Source organism: Callionymus lyra, chromosome 11, assembly GCF_982586985.1.
Source record: "Callionymus lyra chromosome 11, fCalLyr1.hap1.1, whole genome shotgun sequence".
NCBI lineage: Eukaryota > Metazoa > Chordata > Actinopteri > Syngnathiformes > Callionymidae > Callionymus > Callionymus lyra.
Window position 1 is genome coordinate 8,238,521 of NC_141828.1, and position 26,061 is coordinate 8,264,581.

At 43.3% G+C, this 26,061-nt stretch overlaps 1 protein-coding gene across 2 annotated transcripts in view; it reads right to left on the bottom strand.

The window, feature by feature from the left end:
- Nucleotides 1-2,183: 2,183 nt before the first annotated feature.
- The window catches only part of smap1 (small ArfGAP 1), a 77,039-nt gene continuing 53,161 nt past the window's right edge, over nt 2,184-26,061 (bottom strand). For both annotated transcript variants that reach the window (XM_087802518.1, XM_087802517.1), the window contains 5 exons: nt 23,353-23,404; nt 18,391-18,497; nt 6,843-7,035; nt 4,787-4,944; nt 2,184-3,160 (listed from right to left, as the gene is read on the bottom strand). In XM_087802518.1, coding sequence (XP_087658644.1) covers nt 3,038-3,160; nt 4,787-4,944; nt 6,843-7,035; nt 18,391-18,497; nt 23,353-23,404 — 633 coding nt within the window. In that variant the 3' untranslated portion in view covers nt 2,184-3,037. The remainder of the gene's footprint in view (nt 3,161-4,786; nt 4,945-6,842; nt 7,036-18,390; nt 18,498-23,352; nt 23,405-26,061) is intronic.

Consider the following 26,061-nt stretch of genomic DNA (forward strand, 5'->3'; position numbering starts at 1 on the left):
AAAATAATTTGAAACATTATGACCGTATTTCAGTAAAACCTTCAGGACACTTTAGTGCTGCTTTGTAGTGATACTGACGAAGCTTCATGAAACAGTGTCATGTTGTTTAGAGGTCAGTAGGTGGCGCCATCAGTTTAAAAATGATGTTTCATTAGAACAGTTGTTCAAAACAAAGGAAAATAGTTCAGAGACGCCATCTAGTGGAAAATAATGACACTGCTTCATGAAGCTTCATCAGACCATCACTACTGTTTTGTTGTTCCATCTGGGTCCAGCAGGTTATTGAAGGTTAAGCCCTGAAGGTCCAGATTCATGGTAAATGCAGTTACATTTTATTTCAAACAAACAATTTGTTGGCTTTAGGATTTGTACTTGATTGTGTGTATTTGCATGATTTTTGGAAATGTACACAAGTAAACATTTGTCTATGAATGAACACATGTGCGATCAAACATGCACACAAAATGAAACAGTCCTCCATGATTGTGTTACCGAAATGTAATGTTGCCGGTTACGCCAGTCTTATAGGTTTATAGGGTCCAGTGGTTCCAATTTTCAAAGTTTATGATTTTATGAAAAATAGGTGAAATATGCTCCTTGGCTCCTGACTTGACTTCTAACTACACAACCATCATCAGGTACTTTTTAAATTATATTTCAAATTAATGACTGAAAGAAAATCATTACAGTTTTTCACCTTTTCAAAGACATTTTATCCAAATTTCTTAATTAAATTAACTTTTAACTTTTGTGTATTTTTGTCTTTTAAATACACCTTCACGACTTCTTCAATAAAAATGTTAATACACAATGTTCCTTAAGCAACATCACAGTAAGCAGAGTACATCACTTACAACTCCCTCGCAGGAGCCAAGATCTCAAGTAAGAAGGTTCCCACATTTTTAAAAGTAATTTTAGTTAAGTTTAAATGCTTAACTAACCACCCAGTAGCTCCTGAGACAAGAGTGTAACATAAAGACATTCTAAACTAAATGCCAGTGATGGTCTGATGAAGCTTCATGAAGCAGTGTCATTATCCTCAGAGTCCACTAGATGGCGTCTCTGCACTATTTTCCTTTGTTTTGAACAACTGTTCTAATGAAACATCATTTTTAAACTGATGGCGCTACCTACTGACCTCTGAACAACATGACACTGTTTCATGAAGCTTCATCAACACATCACTACCGTCTAGCACTGAAGGATCTGTTGACATAATCCAAAACTTTATCTTTAATATTTTAAAATGGTATAAAGTCAAAATTGTGTGTCTACGATCCGCCATTTTGAGTTTCCTCTGACTTTAGACCCATCAGCAGATTCACTTACATCTTAGACCAGTGATAGTCTGATGAAGCTTCATGAAGCAGTGTCATTATCTTCAGAGTCCACTAGATGGCGTCTCTGCACTATTTTCCTTTGTTTTGAACAACTGTTCTAATGAAACATCATTTTTAAACCGATGGCGCCACCTACTGACCTCTGAACAACATGACACTGCTTCATGAAGCTTCATCAACACATCACTTCTAAATGCTATACTGGCTAGCTTAGCGAGTGGCTAACAATGCTAGCTGCAGTCAGTTAAAGCTGAAGTTAATACTTCCTTGTTTATTTGAAAGATTACAATATATTATATTTACTCTGACATAACAAAACCGATGTTATTGTTTCGAGAATGTTTGGGAGAAACTTCCTCAAGTTGCCTCTGATGACGAAGACAAAGGAAGTCGTCTCAGCTCAGCGAGAGTCGAGCTTCAAACCCGGAGCCGGACGACGTTGTTTACTCGCGGCTCTGATCGTCGGATTGTTTTTTTCTCAAAACATGGACGTCACTGCCGCCCTGCTGAGCTTCAAAGTCTTCCGGATGAATGCGAGTCCAGGGCCGCGACGCATTCAAGACGCTTCTTCTGGGTCAGAGTCTCACATCTTCAACGGATGTTTCCTCGTTCACCTGCGGAGGTTCTGCTCGATTGTGTTCGACTCTCACTTTGATCTCCGTCCACTCACCTTTTTCCTTCTCTCCTCTTTTTCCCGTCGTTTCCCCGCGAGCTCGTCTCTCTTTGTTGTAAAACTGCATTATTGACGCGGCCTTGTCGGCGGAGATCTGACTCTGACTCTCGCCGGCGGATAAAACACCACAATACGAATGTTCACTCAAAAATAATGACAGTTTCAAAAGATACGTTTGATCAGACTTTGTTGTTTTTTTTAATGATAATCTCAGGAGGTTTTTTCCGGACCGGCCCGGTCGCAGCCGAACCGGTCCCGACACACTTGTTTACTACATGACTACGATATAAAGACACGGATCTCACGCACACGTATGAACGTTCTTCTGGGTCGACACACGATGGGAGTCTTTGAACACGACGGCACAAAAAAAAAAAAAAAGTGATTTTTTTTTTATTCATTTTTTCCCTGAAGTGACGACACAAACACGCCGGGAACGTAAGGTCGAAGTTCAAGGTCGACCGAGGGGAAGAAACCAGAGTTCACGCCGGTGATTTTTTAATCCTGACAAAGTATTTTCACCGATCCGCCAAAACATTATGACCATTATGGATTTTTTTTTTCTCAAACTTTGAATGGGGTCGCGGGGGCAGCAGTTGGGAGTCGAGAGGCCCAGACCTCTTCACTGTCATCCCTTATATCAGTGGCCTGGGTCTGCCCCGGGGCCTCCTCTCAGGTGACTTTAACTTGTCAGTGGTCATAATGTTTTGGCGGACATGGAGGTTCTAAACCAGCTGAAGTGAGGCGAGCACCGTCTTCTATGGCTCTGATCGGAGGTAACACAACATTCACACAAAGACACACACACACACACAGATTGTGCGGCTGCAGCGGGTGGACGACACACACACACACACACACACACACGCACGCACTCACACACGACTACACAACCTACTCTCAAATATAACTAGCACTAGTAGACTCCTGTCCAGCAGCTCCTCTGTTGTGCGGATTTTTTTGTCTTCAGACGACGAGAAAAGAGAGAAAACACGACAGCTGCCAATCACTCTCCATCATGGGTTCACTTCCACAGCTGAGTGCTGAGCGTCTGGCCGGAGGAGGGCGGCGCCGGAGCAGCGGTCCAACCCGGTGCTGGTGCCGACCCGGTGCCACTGACGCCCACGCTGGACATCTGCTGAGTCACCTGCAGGAGACGTGAAGTACTGCGTTTGATTTGAATCCATTAGGAATGTGTGAGTGTGTAGATGTGTGGATTCAGCAGGTTAGTCAATGTAGTCTCACACAAGTCGTTCGTCCACACAGGCTTCTAGTCGTTCGTCCACTCAACCTTCTAGTCGTTCGTCCACTCGAGCTTCTAGTCGTTCGTCCACTTGACCTTCTAGTCGTTCGTCCACTTGACCTTCTAGTCGTTCGTCCACACAGGCTTCTAGTCGTTCGTCCACTCGAGCTTCTAGTCATTCGTCCACTTGACCTTCTAGTCGTTCGTCCACTTGACCTTCTAGTCGTTCGTCCACTTGACCTTCTAGTCGTTCGTCCACTCGAGCTTCTAGTCGTTCGTCCACTCGACCTTCTAGTCGTTCGTCCACACAGGCTTCTAGTAGTTCGTCCACTCAACCTTCTAGTCGTTCGTCCACTCAACCTTCTAGTCGTTCGTCCACTCAACCTTTTAGTCATTCGTCCACTCAACCTTCTAGTCGTTCGTCCACTCAACCTTCTAGTCGTTCGTCCACTCAACCTTCAAGTCGTTCGTCAGCTCAACCTTGTAGTCATTCGTCCACTCAACCTTCTAGTCATTCGTCCACTCAACCTTCTAGTCATTCGTCCACTCAACCTTCTAGTCGTTCGTCCACTCAACCTTCTAGTCATTCGTCCACTCAACCTTCTAGTCATTTGTCCACTCAACCTTCTAGTCATTCGTCCATACAGGCTTCTAGTCGTTCGTCCACTCAACCTTCTAGTCGTTCGTCCACTCAACCTTCTAGTCGTTCGTCCACTCAACCTTCTAGTCGTTCATCCACTCAACCTTCTAGTCGTTCGTCCACTCAACCTTCTAGTCGTTCGTCCACTCAACCTTCTAGTCCTTTGTCCACTCAACCCTCTGGTCATTCGTCCACTCAACCTTCTACTCGTTCGTCCACTCAACCTACTAGTCATCCGTCCACACAGCCTTCAATTATTTCGTCCACTCAACCTTCTAGTCATTCGTCCAGTCAACCTTCTAGTCGTTCGTCCACTCAACCTTCTAGTCCTTTGTCCACTCAACCCTCTGGTCATTCGTCCACTCAACCTTCTACTCGTTTGTCCACTCAACCTACTAGTCATCCGTCCACACAGCCTTCAATTATTTCGTCCACTCAACCTTCTAGTCATTCGTCCAGTCAACCTTCTAGTCGTTCGTCCACTCAACTTTCTAGTCATTTGTCCACTCAACCCTCTAGTCGTTCGTCCATACAGGCTTCTAGTCATTCGTCCACTTAACCTTCTAGTCATTCGTCCACTCAACCTTCTAGTCGTTCGTCCACTCAACCTTCTAGTCATTCGTCCACTCAACCTTCTAGTCATTCGTCCACTCAACCTTCTAGTCATTCGTCCACACAGGCTTCTAGTCGTTCGTCCACTCAACCTTCTAGTCATTCATCCACTCAACCTTCTAGTCATTCGTCCACTCAACCTTCTAGTCGTTCGTCCACTCAACCTTCTAGTCATTCATCCACTCAACCTTCTAGTCACCATTATTGTTGACCATCTAGTCACCATTATTGTTGACCTTCGTGAGTCTTCAGAGACGACTGGTTCTAGAGTCACTCACCTGTGTCACGCTCCACTGTCCTTGCTCCTGCCCTGAGTAGCTGCCGTTGGGCAAGGTCATGCCGGTCATAATGGCTCCCCCGCCCATCATGGTGGAGGTGGGCACCGGTCCACCGACACCCGGGCCGAACTGCATGGCGGACTGGCCCATGAACACACCTGGTGTGGAAAGAGCAGGTCCGTCTGTCAGTCAACATGTGTGAGTGTAACAAGACTGACAGACGGACACAGTTTCTCTCTCGACACAACAATCCAGCTTCAATGAGCTCGGAGCTCACTCTGACTTTACACAAAGCTCACTGCGACCTTGTGCTGCGACAACAACAACATCCCTGAAGCTGAATTACAAACACAACATTGTTGAGCAGCTGGAGCCGTTTTAAGATGCTGGAGAAACCATCACATCTGAAGAACTCTTTTGCTTGAGGTTTCTTTAGTGATGTGTTGATGAAGCTTCATGAAACAGTGTCATGTTGTTTAGAGGTCAGTAGGTGGCGCCATCGGTTTAAAAATGATGTTTCATTACAACAGTTGTTCAAAACAAAGGAAAACAGTGCAGAGATGCCATCTAGTGGACTCTGAACATAATGACACTGTTTCATGAAGCTTCATCAGACTATCAATGGGTTTCTCACGTTAGTTTTGTGAAAAGTATCAAAACGACGAAAAGTGAAGATAGGTGAATCCTGAACCCCCTGAATGAGCTTCTTTTTTTTTTTTACTTATTTATAATTCAACAATATCAACATAAATGTATTTTTTTCATAAATATATATGTTTTTTAACAGTAGAAACACGAAACAAAATGATTTCTTCAATTTTTACTACATTATTTAAACTATTTTTATTTTACATATATTTTTCATCCGACTTCTGTTGAGTTCAAGAGATAATAGAATATTTTAAGCAAAATATTTAAAAAAAAACATTAACATTAATTCATTAACATGATATAAATATTAAATTTAATTTAAATCCGATGTGTAATATTCTGGACAAAATGGGTTCTATTGGAAAATGTATTCAACACTTGCTTAGATATGATCGTTATATACATTCATTGAAAGAGTCATTACAAAAGAATGAAATAAATAATACGTTTTGTTTCTCTTTATGTGTTTGTTTTGAACTAGAATAAAATAAAAATATCTTATTGATGCTCATAAACAAACTATGAAAACAACTTTTTTTATAAATTATTGTTAAATAAAATGTAGAAATTGGCACTTTTAGTGTCACATACAGGGTCAACTTTAAATATATATATATTAGTGGTGGATTCAACAGAATTAAATATGAATGCAAACAAATCCGTAAGAAAGTATTTTAAAAGAGAATGATTAATAATTACACAGATATGAAATTGAAATAAACCGGACGCTGAGATGTCAGTTTAGCAGTCAAAGGGAGGAAGAAGCAAACACACACGTGTGAGCGACGTGATGACAATCACAAGATGTAATAAAGCTGGAAGAGAGAGTTGATTTCTGCTCTACATTAGCAGCAAACCTCAGTAAAGACCAGTCGTAACACAGCGTGAAATCTAGTTCAGTCAGAGTGTAATTATGCAGCTTACAAGTCCCTGCATATGTGTGTGTATCTATATATGTGTGTGTGTGTGTGTGTGTGTGTGTGTGTGTGTGTGTGTGTGTGTGTGTGTGTGTCTGTGTGTGTGTGTGTGTGTGTGTGTGTGTCTGTGTGTGTGTGTGTGTCTGTGTGTGTGTGTGTGTGTGTGTGTGTCTGTGTGTCTGTGTGTCTGTGTGTGTGTGTGTCTGTGTGTCTGTGTGTGTGTGTGTGTGTGTGTGTGTGTGTGTGTGTGTCTGTGTGTCTGTGTGTCTGTCTGTGTGTCTGTGTGTGTGTGTGTGTGTGTGTGTGTGTGTGTGTGTGTGTGTGTGTCAGTGTGTGTGTGTGTGTGTGTGTGTGTGTGTGTGTGTGTGTGTGTGTGTGTGTGTGTGTGTGTGTGTGTCAGTGTGTGTGTGTGTGTGTGTGTGTGTGTGTCTGTGTGTGTGTGTGTGTGTGTGTGTGTGTGTGTGTGTGTGTGTGTGTGTGTGTGTTACCCTGGCCTGCGGCTGGCTGCGGCTGCTGGCTCTGTGAAGGACTGCCCACAGAGCTGCTGGCGTACAGAGACAGGATGGAGTCTTTGGAGAGAAGCTTCTTCTCCTCGGCCCTGGTGTTGGTGGCAGTGGAGGTGGAGGAGGAGGACGAGGAGGAGGTGGAGGGATCCTGCTGAGAGGCCGAGCTGGAGCCAGACTGTTGATGGACGGAGAGAAAGAGAGTTGTCTCTTGAAATTCATCTTCATTATTGTCAATTAGCGTCATTGTCATTGTCATGATAACTATAATTAATATCATCATCTTCATCCTCATATAATCTTCATGATCATGATCATCATCATCATCTTCTTCATCTTCATCCTCATATAATCTTCATGATCATCATCATCATCATCATCATCAATATCATAATCATCATCATCATCATCATCAATATCATCTTCATCTTCATCAATATCATCATCAATATCATCAATATCATCATCATCAATATCATCATCATCTTCATCCTCATATAATCTTCATGATCATGATCATCATCATCATCTTCTTCATCTTCATCGTCATATAATCTTCATGATCATCAATATCATCATCAATATAATCATCATCATCAATATCATCATCATCAATATCATCAATATCATCATCATCAATATCATCATCATCTTCATCTTCATCCTCATATAATCTGCATGATGATCATCATCATCATCATCAATATCATCATCAATATCATCATCATCATCATCATCATCATCATCATCGTCATCGTCATCATCTTCATCTCATGTTTGGAAATGTGTTGTTGTGTGTTGTTTATAAAACTGTTGTCATGTTCTTAAATGTGTCGTTGTGTGTTGTTTAGAAAAGTGTTGTCATGTTTGTGAATGTGTTGTTGTGTGTTGTTTATAAAACTGTTGTCATGTTCGTGAATGTGTTGTTTTGTGTTGTTTAGAAAAGTGTTGTCATGTTCGTGAATGTGTTGTTGTGTGTTGTTTATAAAACTGTTGTCATGTGTTGTGAATGTGTTTTTGTGTGTTGTTTATAAAACTGTTGTCATGTTCGTGAATGTGTTGTTGTGTGTTGTTTATAAAACTGTTGTCATGTTCGTGAATGTGTTTTTGTGTGTTGTTTCTAAAACTGTTGTCATGTTCGTGAATGTGTTGTTTTGTGTTGTTTAGAAAACTGTTGTCATGTTCGTGAATGTGTTGTTGTGTGTTGTTTATAAAACTGTTGTCATGTGTTGTGAATGTGTTTTTGTGTGTTGTTTATAAAACTGTTGTCATGTTCGTGAATGTGTTGTTGTGTTGTTGTTTATAAAACTGTTGTCATGTTCGTGAATGTGTTGTTGTGTTGTTGTTTATAAAACTGTTGTCATGTTCGTGAATGTGTTTTTGTGTGTTGTTTATAAAACTGTTGTCATGTTCGTGAATGTGTTGTTGTGTTTTGCACTTTAGAGCCGCTGCAGAGCAAGCAGCGAGAATCTGGAGAGATAAGTGAGTCGGACTTCATGAATAAGATAACAAGAGATAACCTGCGACCAAGAGGAAATAACATACACTCACACACACTCACACACACTCACGCACACTCAAACACACACGCACACCTACTCACACACGCACACAAATAATCCTGAATTGAATGTCACCAGTGTATCTCCTCCATAATCAAGTAGCAAAGCACATTCTCTATTACTACACACATACACACACACGCACATATTCACACACAAGCACACACACTCATAAACACTCTCACACAAACAATTACACACACATTAAGACACACACACATTAAGACACAAACATAAGGACACACACACATTAAGACACACACACATTAAGACACAAACATAAGGACTCACACACATAAAGACACAGACATAAAGACACACACACATTTAGACACAAACATAAAGACACACACACATTAAGACACACACATTAAGACACAAAAATAAAAACACACCAACATAAAGACACACACATTAAGAAACACACACATTAAGACACACACACTTACTTACTTACTTACTTACAAACATAAAGACACACAAACACCCACATAAAGACACACATATTAAGAGACACACACATTAAGACGCACACAAAAAGACACACACACATTAAGACAAAAACATAAAAACACACACATTAAGACACACACACATTAAGACACACACACATTAAGACACACACATAAAAACACACACATTAAGACACACACACATTAAGACACACACATAAAGACACACACACTTACTTACTTAAACACACACAGACACACACAGACACACACTCACATAAATAAACACACACAAAAACACACACAGACACACACACAGACATAAAGCCACACACACACACACACACACACATAAAGCCACACACACACACACACACAGACACACACACACACACACACACTGCAGGTTCTGTGTGGATCTACTTAGCAGGAGCAGCACGTCTGTGTCTCTGTGACTCTCGGAGGAAAAGAAGAAGAAGAAGAAGAAGGAGAAGAAGAAAAAGAGGTAAAAGTCTTGACGGAGGAGAGGATGGAAGGAGGACCTTAAGAAGAGTGGAGAGGAGGCGAGGGAGTGATGGAGTGAGAGAATAAACAGAGGGAAGATGGAGGAGGAAACACTTTTGTCTGGAGTGAAGCCACTTAAGGTGAGTCAGTGTTGAGTCTATTAATAGATCCTGAGCGACTCATGAGCGACTCATGAGCGACTCATGAGCGACTCATGAGCGACTCCTGAGCGACTCCTGAGCGACTCATGAACGACTCATGAGCGACTCCTGAGCGACTCCTGAGCGACTCATGAGCGACTCCTGAGCGACTCCTGAGCGACTCCTGAGCGACTCATGAGCGACTCATGAGCGACTCATGAGCGACTCCTGAGCGACTCATGAGCGACTCCTGAGCGACTCCTGAGCGACTCATGAGCGACTCCTGAGCGACTCCTGAGCGACTCATGAACGACTCATGAGCGACTCCTGAGCGACTCCTGAGCGACTCATGAGCGACTCCTGAGCGACTCCTGAGCGACTCCTGAGCGACTCATGAGCGACTCATGAGCGACTCCTGAGCGACTCATGAGCGACTCCTGAGCGACTCCTGAGCGACTCATGAGCGACTCCTGAGCGACTCCTGAGCGACTCATGAGCGACTCCTGAGCGACTCATGAGCGACTCATGAGCGACTCATGAGCGACTCCTGAGCGACTCCTGAGCGACTCCTGAGCGACTCATGAGCGACTCATGAGCGACTCATGAGCGACTCCTGAGCGATTCATGAGCGACTCATGAGCGACTCATGAGCGACTCATGAGCGATTCATGAGCGACTCATGAGCGACTCATGAGCGACTCATGAGCGACTCATGAGCGACTCATGAGCGACTCATGAGCGACTCCTGAGCGACTCCTGAGCGACTCATGAGCGACTCCTGAGCGACTCATGAGCGACTCATGAGCGACTCATGAGCGACTCCTGAGCGACTCATGAGCGACTCATGAGCGACTCCTGAGCGACTCATGAGCGACTCATGAGCGACTCATGAGCGACTCCTGAGCGACTCATGAGCGACTCATGAGCGACTCATGAGCGACTCCTGAGCGACTCATGAGCGACTCATGAGCGACTCCTGAGCGACTCCTGAGCGACTCATGAGCGACTCCTGAGCGACTCATGAGCGACTCCTGAGCGACTCATGAGCGACTCATGAGCGACTCATGAGCGACTCCTGAGCGACTCCTGAGCGACTCCTGAGCGACTCATGAGCGACTCATGAGCGACTCATGAGCGACTCCTGAGCGATTCATGAGCGACTCATGAGCGACTCATGAGCGACTCATGAGCGACTCATGAGCGACTCATGAGCGACTCATGAGCGACTCATGAGCGACTCATGAGCGACTCATGAGCGACTCCTGAGCGACTCCTGAGCGACTCATGAGCGACTCCTGAGCGACTCATGAGCGACTCATGAGCGACTCATGAGCGACTCCTGAGCGACTCATGAGCGACTCATGAGCGACTCCTGAGCGACTCATGAGCGACTCATGAGCGACTCATGAGCGACTCCTGAGCGACTCATGAGCGACTCATGAGCGACTCCTGAGCGACTCATGAGCGACTCATGAGCGACTCATGAGCGACTCCTGAGCGACTCATGAGCGACTCATGAGCGACTCCTGAGCGACTCATGAGCGACTCATGAGCGACTCATGAGCGACTCATGAGCGACTCCTGAGCGACTCATGAGCGACTCCTGAGCGACTCATGAGCGACTCATGAGCGACTCATGAGCGACTCCTGAGCGACTCATGAGCGACTCATGAGCGACTCCTGAGCGACTCATGAGCGACTCATGAGCGACTCATGAGCGACTCCTGAGCGACTCATGAGCGACTCCTGAGCGACTCATGAGCGACTCATGAGCGACTCCTGAGCGACTCATGAGCGACTCCTGAGCGACTCCTGAGCGACTCCTGAGCGACTCATGAGCGACTCATGAGCGACTCCTGAGCGACTCATGAGCGACTCCTGAGCGACTCCTGAGCGACTCATGAGCGACTCCTGAGCGACTCCTGAGCGACTCATGAGCGACTCCTGAGCGACTCATGAGCGACTCATGAGCGACTCATGAGCGACTCCTGAGCGACTCCTGAGCGACTCCTGAGCGACTCATGAGCGACTCATGAGCGACTCATGAGCGACTCCTGAGCGATTCATGAGCGACTCATGAGCGACTCATGAGCGACTCATGAGCGATTCATGAGCGACTCATGAGCGACTCATGAGCGACTCATGAGCGACTCATGAGCGACTCATGAGCGACTCATGAGCGACTCCTGAGCGACTCCTGAGCGACTCATGAGCGACTCCTGAGCGACTCATGAGCGACTCATGAGCGACTCATGAGCGACTCCTGAGCGACTCATGAGCGACTCATGAGCGACTCCTGAGCGACTCATGAGCGACTCATGAGCGACTCATGAGCGACTCCTGAGCGACTCATGAGCGACTCATGAGCGACTCATGAGCGACTCCTGAGCGACTCATGAGCGACTCATGAGCGACTCCTGAGCGACTCCTGAGCGACTCATGAGCGACTCCTGAGCGACTCATGAGCGACTCCTGAGCGACTCATGAGCGACTCATGAGCGACTCATGAGCGACTCCTGAGCGACTCCTGAGCGACTCCTGAGCGACTCATGAGCGACTCATGAGCGACTCATGAGCGACTCCTGAGCGATTCATGAGCGACTCATGAGCGACTCATGAGCGACTCATGAGCGATTCATGAGCGACTCATGAGCGACTCATGAGCGACTCATGAGCGACTCATGAGCGACTCATGAGCGACTCATGAGCGACTCCTGAGCGACTCCTGAGCGACTCATGAGCGACTCCTGAGCGACTCATGAGCGACTCATGAGCGACTCATGAGCGACTCCTGAGCGACTCATGAGCGACTCATGAGCGACTCCTGAGCGACTCATGAGCGACTCATGAGCGACTCATGAGCGACTCCTGAGCGACTCATGAGCGACTCATGAGCGACTCCTGAGCGACTCATGAGCGACTCATGAGCGACTCATGAGCGACTCCTGAGCGACTCATGAGCGACTCATGAGCGACTCCTGAGCGACTCATGAGCGACTCATGAGCGACTCATGAGCGACTCATGAGCGACTCCTGAGCGACTCATGAGCGACTCCTGAGCGACTCATGAGCGACTCATGAGCGACTCATGAGCGACTCCTGAGCGACTCATGAGCGACTCATGAGCGACTCCTGAGCGACTCATGAGCGACTCATGAGCGACTCATGAGCGACTCCTGAGCGACTCATGAGCGACTCCTGAGCGACTCATGAGCGACTCATGAGCGACTCCTGAGCGACTCATGAGCGACTCATGAGCGACTCCTGAGCGACTCATGAGCGACTCCTGTTGACTGTTGCAAATATAACGCTATAACACAAACACAAACACACACATAAACACAATAACAAATAGACGCACAAAAGACACACACACATATAAACAAACCCACATAAAGACACATACACACACACACCTACACACATACACAAGTCCACACATGCATAAACACTCTCACACAAACACACAAAAACCTTTACACTCATATTCACACACACATATTCACACTAAAAGACACATACGCATACAAACTAACACAAATAAAGACACACACACATAAAGACAAACATACACACACACACCCACACATAAAGACACACACACGTAAAGACAAACACACACACACACATAAAGTCAGACATACATAAAGACACACATACCGACACACACACACACAAATAAAGACACACAAACACACAAAGACACACACACACACACAAAGACACAGACACACACCCACACCCACACACACACATAAAGACACACACACGTAAAGACAAACACACACACACATAAAGTCAGACATACATAAAGACACACATACCGACACACACACACACAAATAAAGACACACAAACACACAAAGACACACACAAAGACACAGACACACACCCACACCCACACACACACATAAAGACAAACACACACACACATAAAGTCAGACATACATAAAGACACACATACCGACACACACACACACAAATAAAGACAGACAAACACACAAAGACACACACACACACACCCACACATAAAGACACACACACATAAAGACAAACACACACACACATAAAGTCAGACATACATAAAGACACACCAATCGACACACACACACAAATAAAGACACACAAACACACAAATACACACACACACACACAAAGACACACACACACACACACACACATAAAGACACACACACACACACACAAAGACACACGCACACACACACACACACACACACACACACACACACACACACACACACACATAAAGACACACTCATCAAAACCAAGAGCAGCATCTTTCCTCGTCACCAGCGGGAAGTGTTCGCCAACATGTGAACCCATTTGTTCACAAACACACAAAGACACACAAACACACACACACACACACACACACACACACACACACACACACACACACACACACACTGATGAGCAGCACACTATGTACCACAGAAACTCTTCAAAAAAGGCTCCATTCTTCTCGCCAGCGTTGACGGGAGCAGCTACAGTCCTATATTACCAGCTCTGACAGCCTTTTCCTCACCGTCGCTATTCATGCACCTCACATGCGCACACACACACACACACACACACACACACACACACACACACACACACACAGTGTGGTTCCACCTCTCACACACTCTGTGGGACCATCTGTGTTGCCACTGGTGTGTGTACCAACACAAATGTGCTGAAGACAAAAGAGAAATAATTATCTGTCTCCGTGTAGATTCATGTTGTCGACCTACAGTCACTATTGACTCAAACACCGAAGGGACTTCCTGGGGCCCCCAAATAGTTCTTTGGGCCCCTGAAGGTCTCGTAAGAGCTAATGTTCTTATTGTTAAATGTCACTTCAATCTGTACCATAAAAGAAACATATTAGGCTAAATCTAGAGAAAACCAAACTTAAATTTACTTTCATGTATTAAAAGAAATATGTAAAATATTAATAACATAAGAATGACGAATACACAAATTTTCAACAAATGTTTTATTTAACGTTCCAATATTTGAACTTATTTTGTATAAGAAGTCTTGTGTAACTATTCACGTCTGTTGAGACGCGTGTTTAAAACGGTCAAATTAGTTTGAAAAAAGGAGATTATACAGTAAATAAGTAAGTAAGTAATTTCTATTTATATAGCGCTTTTCCACACCAGGGTCACAAAGCGCTTAAACAATCAAAACAATGTTCAATAAAGTATATATTTTAAAGATCAAGATAAAACTGAAAACACAACAGGAGTTCCAGAAAATCAAGGAAAAGCCTGAACAAATAGAAACGTCTTAAGATGTTTCTTAAAGGAGTCAGTAGATCCATCAGAAAGTTGCCTGAAGAATGAGGACACTGTGTCATGAAACCTCATCAACTGTGTAATGAAACCCCATCAACTGTTTCACGAAACCTCATCAACTGTGTCACGAAACCTCACCAACTGTGTCACGAAACCTCACCAACTGTGTCACGAAACCTCATTAACTGTGTCATGAAACCTCATCAACTGTGTCATGAAACCTTATCAACTGTGTCATGAAACCTCATCAACTGTGTCACGAAACCTTATCAACTGTGTCATGAAACCTCATCAACTGTGTCAGCAAAACCTCATTAACTGTGTCACGAAACCTCATCAACTGTGTCATGAAACCTTATCAACTGTGTCATGAAACCTTATCAACTGTGTCATGAAACCTCATCAACTGTGTCATGAAACCTTATCAACTGTGTCATGAAACCTCATCAACTGTGTCACGAAACCTCATCAACTGTGTTACAAAACCTCATCAACTGTGTCATGAAACCTCATCAACTGTGTCATGAAACCTCATCAACTGTGTCACGAAACCTCATCAACTGTATCATAAAAAATCATCAACTGTATCATGAAACAATTGTGTCATGAAACCTCATCAACTGTGTCATGAAACCTCATCAACTGTGTCACGAAACCTTATCAATTGTTGATTATTTTGTCATGAAACCTTAATCAATACTGTTGAAGCTTCATGAAACAGTGTCATGTTGTTTAGAGGTCAGTAGGTGGCACCATCAGTTTAAAAATGATGTTTCATTAGAATAGTTGTTCAAAATAAAGGAAAATAGTGCAGAGACGCCATCTGGTGGACTGTGAAAATAAAGACACTGCCTCATGAAGCTTCATCAAGACCATCAACTACTTATGAACCATTTTGTTAAACATCATCAACTGATTCATGGAAACCTTCCAGATAATGGAAACAGATTTTTAAAAAATGGACTAAGTGCACTAAATGACACACTTATGTCTGGTTATTATTTTATAGTCATCGATATAAAAGTCACCGAAGCGATGACGGTTTAGGATCTTTATGATGATTTTCTACCCGAGATTCCACGAGTTTCATTCTTCACGTCACCGTGAGAAAAAGTGTGTATCAGTGTCTGTGTCAGATGTCACTCACACCGTCACACACTGAGATATTGTTTCCAGAGCCTCATCTCTCACAACAGCTTCCTGCCCTCGCTAACCTGCCCCCCCCACTCCCTCGTCCTCCCCCCTGCATCCCCCCTGCATCCCCCCCTGACTGCTGAGGACAGGATGCTGGAGAACGAGCGAGCTAAATAAGTATAAAAACACCAATCCCGACGCTCCTCCGAAGGCTATAATCACATTTTTTATAATTGACATATTCGCTGATAGGGAAGCGGCGCCTGATGGCGGCTAAACAACGGCGAGGATCAGCGGCCGCCGGCGTCAACGTCGTCGTTGTCGTCTTCGCCGCTAATCACCAGCAAGATAGCTGCCGGGTCCCCAAATTCAACATTCCGAGCGAGTCTGAGCCGGCGGTCTGAGCTCCGGGAACCTCGGAGCAGGGGGACTCGGTAATTAAGCGAAAGAGGTTGAACATGCAAATCCTCGCGGCTCCCACTCGTTTGAGTGACAGCCGGTTTATTCCCTTCTTTCTTTTCTCCAAATCACCTCCAACGTTTTCAGAGACAGATAAATGAGATTTTCTTCTTTTATTTTTTTTTTTTCAAACTTGGGGTTCAATCGACTCGCTCTGTCTTCCTGCAATCAAAAACTCATCAAAAGTATCTTTTTTTTTTATCAGCTGAAAACTTCTCTCTTTCTTATATTTCATCTGTTTGTCGTCTTAAGTTTTAAGATTCTCGGCTCAAAGTCTTTTTTTCATTTCAGTTTAACCTTCATTGTGCTGCAAACCAACACCTTTTTTAGCACCTGAAAAAACCCGCACTATCGTTCAGGAACTCGCTAGCACAACACAAAAGTAGGGAGAGAAAGAGGGGGCGCTCTTTCCGCACCATTGAAGAGGCGAAACCTTCAAATGATTGATGGGTCCAGATGGTAACTTGCACCGAACACACAAAACGGAGACGATCCAATGACCTCCTTGGCAGAGGAAATAACTCAAAAACACTTTTTTAAACGTGTCTTTCTCTTCGTCAGTCGGTTGTTTTCGAGAACGTTCCGATGAAATAATCCCGTGAGAGACGAGCCAGACACGCGAGCGGAGATTAAAGCCGACTATAAATATCCTAATAAATTGTTTTGTGACTGAAGGCGAGTGATGGGTTTTTATGACACGCTGTCATTTCCAGCAGCTCTTTTTGATGGAAGAACATCATGACCATCGGAACATTGATCGGATTTATAAGTGAGTCGTTATTATTTGTAAAAGGAACTAATGTGTTGATTTTAGTGTGTCTTAAATATATGTGTGACTCTATTGTATCATCCGTGTGTGTGTGTGTGTGTTTGTATAAAACTCTCTACATATTAAAAAATGCTCTTAAGCCCCGCCCACTGCAAACACTTTGTTTTTCTGCGGATTCAATCTTGTTAAGCCCCGCCCACTCTGCTGTGATTGATCAAACGTCAAGGTTGGTCACGCACCGTCATCAATCCACGGAAGTCTCCACCTCCAAGGGACTCGTTGTATAAACAAAGCGAGGGCATGATTACAGCTGGACGGAGGAGGAGCGAACCCGTTATTACGTCATAACAGACTCCGCTCTCGTAACCTCTCGTTCGCGGAGATTTCAGATGAACTTTATAGAGTAATAAGTTTAAAACATGGTCATGATGAGAGACTTACTGCATCTTGGAGAAGAATATTCAACATTTGAAACATGTGAGTCAAGAGAGTTGGAGTTTGACGTTAGTTGGACTTTCAGGTTTCAAATGTTAAAACGTTTTTTTATTTAATATGTTGTTTTTTAACTATTTTATTTTTAAGTAATTTAATTATGGAATCGTTTGTTTGTTCTATTACTGAATTTTTATAAAGTTGAAAATTATTGGGTTTTGGAATTTTCTTTTACACATTAGAAACAGTAGAAAATGTAATTTAAAAATGTTATATTTCCAATGTTCAATATTCCGATGGAAGTGATTTAGAGATGACAGATTATCGAGCAGATGGTGGTGTCTATTGGCTTTTTTTGGGGGGGCCACTGTATCATGATACCTCATCGGCTGTTTCACGAAACCTCGTCGAACCATCCCTACTGAAAACTATTTGTATTAAATTAAAAAACTTCAACATCAAGTCCAGCTGACTTAGGTTTCCTGAAAACAGCAGGAATCAACATCTAGGAGAGTCTTTGGCTGCAGAGGTGTGTGTGTGTCCATGTGTTCCGGCCTGATGTTGATAAAACACATCCTTATTCCTTCTTGTGTGCGTTTGTAGGTGTGTGTAGGTTGGTGTGTGTGTGTGTAATGGTGTGTGTGTGTGTTGTATGTCAGGTCTCGGCAGACTTTCTATTTGCCGGCTGCTTGCACTGTGATAAGCCGATGATGAGGTGTGTGTGTGTGTGTGTGTGTGTGTGTGTGTGTGTGTGTGTGTGTGTGTGTGTGTGTCTTACCTGAGCCTGTGCGGGGAGGGTGTTGGACACCAAGGGTCCAAAGATGTCGACTTCCTGGCCGGTGATTGCTGCAGCGCTGGAGCTCTTCCCGTCCGACTCCGGAGATTCTTGGAAGGGAAAACAAAGCCGGTGAGAATCTCAACAGCTGGAGCGTTTTTCATTCCACCGTAATCAAGAGTTTGGCCATCATTCCGGACACCCTGGAAAGCCGCCACAGACACACAAACCACTTTGTGTGGTGCAAAGACGATAGGAACCTCGATGTTGATGTTCTGGTGCAAACATTGTGGAATTAAATGGTATAAAAAAAACATTTTAAATAATTAAGGGAGTAAAATGTGTTTCTATTCATGTTTTTACTCAGGAATTTACCATCATTTACTAAAATCAAACATAATTTTACCATTTTAAAAACTACTTAATGAATATATACTGAATATATATTTTCAAACGTGGCTGTTGCTCACCACTTGAATAACACAACCTTTAGATGGTTCATAAAAAGTAACAATTTAATCGGCTAAATACAATTTTGAGAGATTCAGACTTTACATTAGACAATATAATAATAGACAGTAATTATAAATGTAGTCACGATGCTAATACGCTAATTAGCATCAGTGGAATCACAATAAAACTGTGTTTATGACTTTTCAAGCTAGTAAAAAATTCCCGGTGGAGAATAAATCTATTTAATGCACACGTTAATCCAACGTTTTATTTTTTCCTTTGTAAGTAACGGTTATTTCTAAAGCGTCTTTCTAGACCAGGTTCACAAAGCCTTTTAACAATCAAATACAATACACAGTTAAAAATATACTTAAAAGGTCAAGACACATAAGACAAACACTGTCCCAGAAGATCAGGATAAAGCACAAATAATAATAATAATAATAATAATGTCTATTTATATAGCGCCTTGAATGTCTTAAGATGTTTCTTGAAGGTCAGTAGATCGGAGAATTAGGATCGGGGGAAATGTGAGTTCTTCTACTAGAGCGGCTCAGAATTCTCGCTGCAGAGTTTTGTATGAACTGCAGGCGAGACACATCCTTCTTGTTTGGACGTGAAAATAAACTTTAACAATAGTCTAAACGAGAAGAAACAAACGCATGGATTACAAGCTCCAGATCATTTTCTTATTGAACAGTTTTCTCAATAAATGCTAAGTTGAAAATGGAGTTGCTCACTTTAAAAAGTGTTAAGAGAAGGATTTGACTTCTTAAACTGACAACTTATTTAAAAATGAAACTACAAAATATCAAAATATCTTTGTTAAAATGTTTATAAATTAGAATTTTGAAGGTACGGTCGAGCTAAAGTAGCTAGCAAGGTTAGCATCAGTAGAAAAAACAACAGCTGGTTCATCTCTTTTCACTTCCTCCGGCTGGAGTTGAACTCCAGGAAGTTGTTACGAGTGCTCAAGGTGACCTTCCAGATGTTCACGCAAACGAAGAAGGAAAAAAAAGAAAAGCACTCTTGATGAGCTCCGTGGGTTTAATTCCATATTACGCTGCTCATTAACAGAAATAACCGGCAGCCAGTGTGTTTCCTCTGAAGTTCTCTTGGCTGTAAATGGTTTCATTTATCTTCCTCTGCGAGTGTGACGGAGGAGAATCGTGAGCGTCGAGAGTTTCATCCTCGTCCTGAGGTTTGTCTGGAGAAGTTCTTGATTTTTTTAACCCTCAGTTTCTGAGCAACACGACCAACACTCAACACGACACAATCAACATTTGTGCCACGAGAGTGAGTCGCGACGTAGCAACCGCATCAATTATTCGTCGACCCCTGACCCCGGGAAACTCGTTGACAGTATGGAAATGAGCTTGAGTGATGGGGGGTGGGGGGGCATCATCATTATTGTCATCATCATCATCATCATCGTCACCTTCATCGTGAAACTCAAACGCTGGCATCGTGCCCGGCGTGATGAGACGGGCGGCATTTTTGGAGAGCACTCTTACCACTGCCATGGCAACAGACACCAGACGGAGGACGTTGTAACCAAATCATTAATGGAGTATGTGTCGCCCCCTGGTGTTTTGCGAGAGAATTATCCTACTTTTACAAATGCAAACGTCCTAAACTGAAAAATATCCTTACGAAATTAAAATTAAATACCTTTTAAAATGTACATTTTAAGACAAATCATGAAATAAATATTAAAATATTTGTATTCTTTTTTTTGGATTTGATGTGAAGTATATTTTGACGTTACTTGTGACATGTTGTATTTTATGTCATATTATATTCACTTGGCTGGACTGTTTCCAGTGTTAAATATGATGTTGAAGTTTTTATCCAATCATAATTTAGCTAGTGTAGTGATGTCACTGATATCTATATTACTCTACAAAGTTCTCACCCCGTCTGAAATCTCGGCGAACGAGAGGTTACGAGAGCGAAGCCCGTTATGATGTAATAATGGTTACACGCCTCCCCGAGTCAGCTGTTATCACGCCCTGCTTTGTTTAAACAACGAGTCCCTTGGAGTTGGAGACTTCCTGGATTGATGAAGCTCGGTGACGGACCTTGACGTTTGACCAATCATAGCAGAGTGTGCGTGGTTATGGTAAACAAGATTTAATCTCCAGAAAAAAATGTGTTTTCAGTGGGCGGGGCTTAAGTTAATTTTCTTGTCGATATTGTGTATTTTTCATTGGACTTTACACGAGAAAATGTATTTGTTATCGAGACACGAGGTAAAAAATAATGTCGATAATATTAGAATTAAATGTACCTTTAAATAACGAAGGTCAAACATATATAATGAAGATGTCACACACTAACACACATCCACACATTAGCGTCTTCCTTCGTTCGACCAACACGATGCTATTCGAGTCCAAGTCCAGTCCCTGAAGTCGCGACCGGGGACGTAGAGTGAAGCGCGAGGTCCGGGATCAGGACCAGGAGTCGGTCTGAGTGCAGCCATTAACAGATGCTGGACGCGGCGCGTGGACATGTGAGGACGGAAAATTGCCACCAAACGACGAACTAATGGTCGCAAATTGTCAGAGACGACTCCAGAGCTCCATTAACAGATGTGAAGACCAGAGTCTCTGAGTCTCTGAAGCTGCTTATAGAAAGAAGAGAAGTCTAATGTGTGTGTGTGTGTGTGTGTGTGTGTGTGGGTGTGTGTGTGTGTGTGTGGGGGTGTGTGTGTGTGTGTGTGTGTGCGTGTGTGTGTGTGTTTGTGTGTGTGTGTGTCCTTAAACAGTGTGTCTGTGTGTTTTTATATAGTGTGTGTGTTTGTGTCCTTATACAGTGTGTTTGTGTTTCTTTATATAGTGTGTGCGTGTGTGTGTGTGTGTGTGTGCGTGTGTGAGTGTGTGTGTGTGTGTGTGTGTGTGTGTGTGTGTGTGTGTCCTTAAACAGTGTGTCTGTGTGTCTTTATATAGTGTGTGTGTTTGTGTCCTTATACAGTGTGTTTGTGTTTCTTTATATAGTGTGTGTCCGTCCTTAAACAGTGTATCTGTGTGTCTTTATATAGTGTGTGTGTATGTGACCTTATACAGTGTCTGTATATAGTGTGTGTGTTTGAGTCCTTATACAGTGTTTCTGTGTGTCATTTTATAGTGTGTGTTTGTGTCCTTACAGTGTGTCTGTGTGTGTCTGTCCTTATACAGTGTGTCTGTGTGTCGTTATATAGTGTGTCCTCATATAGTCTGTCTGTGTGTATTTATATAGTGTGTGTGTGTTTGTGTGTCTCTGTCCTTATACAGTGTGTCTTCATATAGTGTGTGTGTTTGTGTCCTTATACAGTGTCTGTATATAGTGTGTGTGTTTGTGTCCTTACAGTGTGTCTGTTTTTGTCTTTACTTATACAGTGTGTGTGTTTGTGTCCTCATATAGTGTGTCCATGTGTCTTAATATAGTGTGTCTCTGTGTGTGTTTGTGTGTGTCTGTCCTTTTAAAGTGTGTCTTTATATATAGTGTGTGTCTGTGTTTGGGTCCTTACAGTGTGTCTACATGTGTCCTTGTACAGTGTTGCAGTACATGTGTGTTTGTGTCCTTATACAGTACGTGTTTGTGTGCTTATACAGAGTTTGTTTGTGTCTTTATAAAGTGTGTCTGTGTGTACATGTCCTTATACATCTTATATGTGTGTGTTATTATATGTGTAAGTGTCCTTGTGTGTGGATCCTCACGTGTGTCTCTTTTTGTGTGTTAGTATTTCCTTCCCGATACGTGATAGTATGTGTGTCCTCACATGTGTGTTACTTTTTCTGTGCCTGTGTCGCTTTTTTCCTGTATGTGTGTGTTCATGCTGCTTATCCATTTCGTGTGTGTCTGTAACTGATCTTCAGACTGTTGGGTGTGCGACTGGAGTGTGTGTTTGTGCGTCTAAATTAACAGTCAGTGTGCTTCACTCTATATGAGTGTGTGTGTGTGTGTGTGTGTGTGTGTGTGTGTGTGTGTGTGTGTGTGTGTGTGTGTGTGTGTGTGTGTGTGTGTGTGTGTGTGTGTGTGTGTGTGTGTGTGTGTGTGTGTGTGTGGCAGGGGGGGGTGAAAGGCTCAATGACCCTCTCAGGCAGAGAATTGATTGTGTGTGAAATCTCATCCACTGCACGACTGCAGGTGTGCGTGATCTCGCGTACGTGTCGTCACTGCCGCAGACTTCATCGTTGTGTTGCTTCTCCTCATCGTCTGTGACCAGGAAGCCGCCGGAGACGACACACCATTGTCTATTTTTCTCTCCAGGATTAAGGTCAACAACCACGGGACTCACTCCTGGCGGTTATAGAGTCGTCGCCTGAAAATGTCACTGGTTTGAATCCAGCCGATGACCTTTGCTGAAGGTCGTTTGCTGCTCCAGCTTAGACACACTGACGGTGACACATGACCCACAATCCTGGCACCATTATATGTTTTTGGGGGGTTGTGTTGTATCTTAATATTGTTGTGTTGTAGAGTATATCAGTGTGTAGGTTTGTAACCAGTGTGTGTTTTTGTTCTTACCCAGACCCAGCAGGTCCACCGAGGCCTCTTTCTTGGGACTCGCTCTGCAATCCTGTCGACAAAAACACAGAAGATCGAGAAAGTTAATTGTGCGTTTGATTATCTTACAAAACATTTGCAGTACTCGAGCGGTCATTCCTTTAAAACAACCCACGTTCAGTTGAACTCTTTAAAAGGTCAATCGTAATCGTTTACAGGCGTCAGAAGTCCAAACACAACTTCACAGAAGCAGGAAAAAAACCAAGAGGGATAGAAATAAAGTGAAAGTGAGACATTTTTAAGTTTAAACACCAAGAATTTTCAATATAGTTGATAAACAAAGTATCTCCAGCACCAACAACATAAATTAATTTTCAAGACAAAAGTTAGGACTTCTAACATCGTAACGTTCTCTCAGATCATCTCAAAAATTATTTTCGCTCCTATGAAGAAAATTTCCCAAAAATATAATATGTTCAGTCGATGTGCTAGAAAATATCAATACACTTAATTTTTCATGATACCATATCGATATATTAAAAAAAAAACATATTTTATTTTTCATTAAAGTTCTTAATGGTTTATTTCAATAAAGTGTGTGTAAAATAAAATAATTCAATTTTTAATTTACAATTAACATCCGGCCACTAGGTGGCAGCAGTCATACCGCCTCTGCATCTAAAGGAATGATAAAATCCTGATCCTGCCGATGACTGAGGACGAGAGGATACCGTCAACCTCCAGCAGCTTCTAAAGCTGATGTTTAGACATATTTTGTTTTGAAAACCAATGAAAGTAGTTACGACTTCGATGAGAGTCATGGGGTCTGTAAATACTACAACACCAGAGTAAAAGTACTCGACAATACTACAAGTATAAACTTGTTCTTACAGTATCACGATATATTGTGTTGTTGCCCCTGAATAGTGATACATGATCGTATCGCCAATTCTTCTCAAAACACGCCGCTGACGTCCAAGAGTTTGAAAGTTATTTCGACGTAAAACAATCATGACCTCCTTGGCAGAGGTAAACGCGAAGACAGGTTCATTCCAACAGTCGCTCACTCCACAGAAAAGTCCAAATGAATCAGCGGAAACACACAGCGCTGTAATGAACACAGATGCAGTGAGGAGGGAGGCAACAAAGACGGATGGAGGGCAGCGCGAGGAGAGATTAGCCGCCAAAGGAAGGAGCTGCTGGGACGGATGGAGGAGGATAGATGGTCAGACTGATAGACTGAAGATTGAAGCAAACGTGGCGAGCAGGAGGAGGAGGAGGAGGAGGAGAGGCTGAGCAGTTCTGGGTACCTCACCCCCCGCCACCCCCCTGCTGTTTCCCTCCCTAACAAAAGATCGATGGTGCACATTAGTTTCAGTGTCGTTCCAATCCTGCTCAATGAAAACAAATGCTGCACGAACGCGTGATCAACAACGCGGGCGGAGAGTCGACGCAGTGAAGAGCATGAGTCGCTAACACGAGTCGCTAACACGAGTCGCTAACACGAGTCGCTAACACGAGTCGCTAACACGAGTCGCTAACACGAGTCGCTAACACGAGTCGCTAACACGAGTCGCTAACACGGTTCTTTAGTCGTGTGTAACGCAGCTGCGGTTTGTAGTTCGAAGTGAAGTAAATACGCAGAGAAATATTGCGGTGACTTGCGACTAGATGGTGTACTAGTATATTTTAGACTGTACATAACTTGCATGCCTCTGTGTTCTATCTCTTTGTAACATTCTGGAGCTGCTGAACCGTGAAATTCTCTAAGGAGATGAATAAAGTATCTATCTATCTATCTATCTATCTGCTAACATTTTAGACATTTTTGAGCGGCCACATAAAAATAGTTCTGCAAATAAGTGTGTGTGTTTTTGTCTTATATAAAGTTTGTGTGGGTGTTCTAATACAGAGTTTGTGTGTGTGTGTGTTTGTGTCTGCATTTAACCAGAATTAATTCATAATGTTAACAAGGTGCACTGTCCATGTTTGAGAAAATTCAAGTAATTTAAGTGCGCCTCCTAGTCCAAAAAATACGGTAAATTAAGTTGTTAAGTGATGTATCTGTTATGTTGGCTTTAAATAAGTTACTATTTGAAGTGGGTCTACAAGAATATATATATATATATATTTGTTGTCTGATAACTACAAGAAGGGCTTTGCTGTAATGGGATTATGAGGTGTTTGAGGTGGAGACACCTCTAGTGGTTGTAAATTACAACTGCACGTTACTGGTGACTTGACGGTAACAACCCTCGACCCATCCATATTTGGTAAAGCACACTTCTACTATTTGAAGAACCTCCTTCAAGTTTTCATCCTTCATTGTAGTCCAGACGTTACCACCTCCGAAGAATCGAGGTGACCCTTCTACTGGTACGACTGTCGGGGTCACCACCGCGATACGAGGAGCACATTTGTGACACGTCCCTCTCTCTGGCGGCGTCTTCGACATCTACAGCGAGTTCTGCTGCAGGTATCGTGCGAGAATCTGTGCGTCAAGATCCGGTGCCGCTTGGAGCAGTTAGACGACTTGTCAGCAACACTGTCTGCATGTGTCTGTCTGGAGTCTCCCTCGATCATCCTCACAGACGAGTCCGTGTTATCCTTCCTTTCATCCCTCGCTCCTCTCTAGTTTGTTTTCTCTGGTCTCGTCTCTAATAGCTCTGTCAACGTCGACCGGGCTGCGCCTCAAACGGTCGTTTCATTGACTTCCTGTGGATTCTTCTC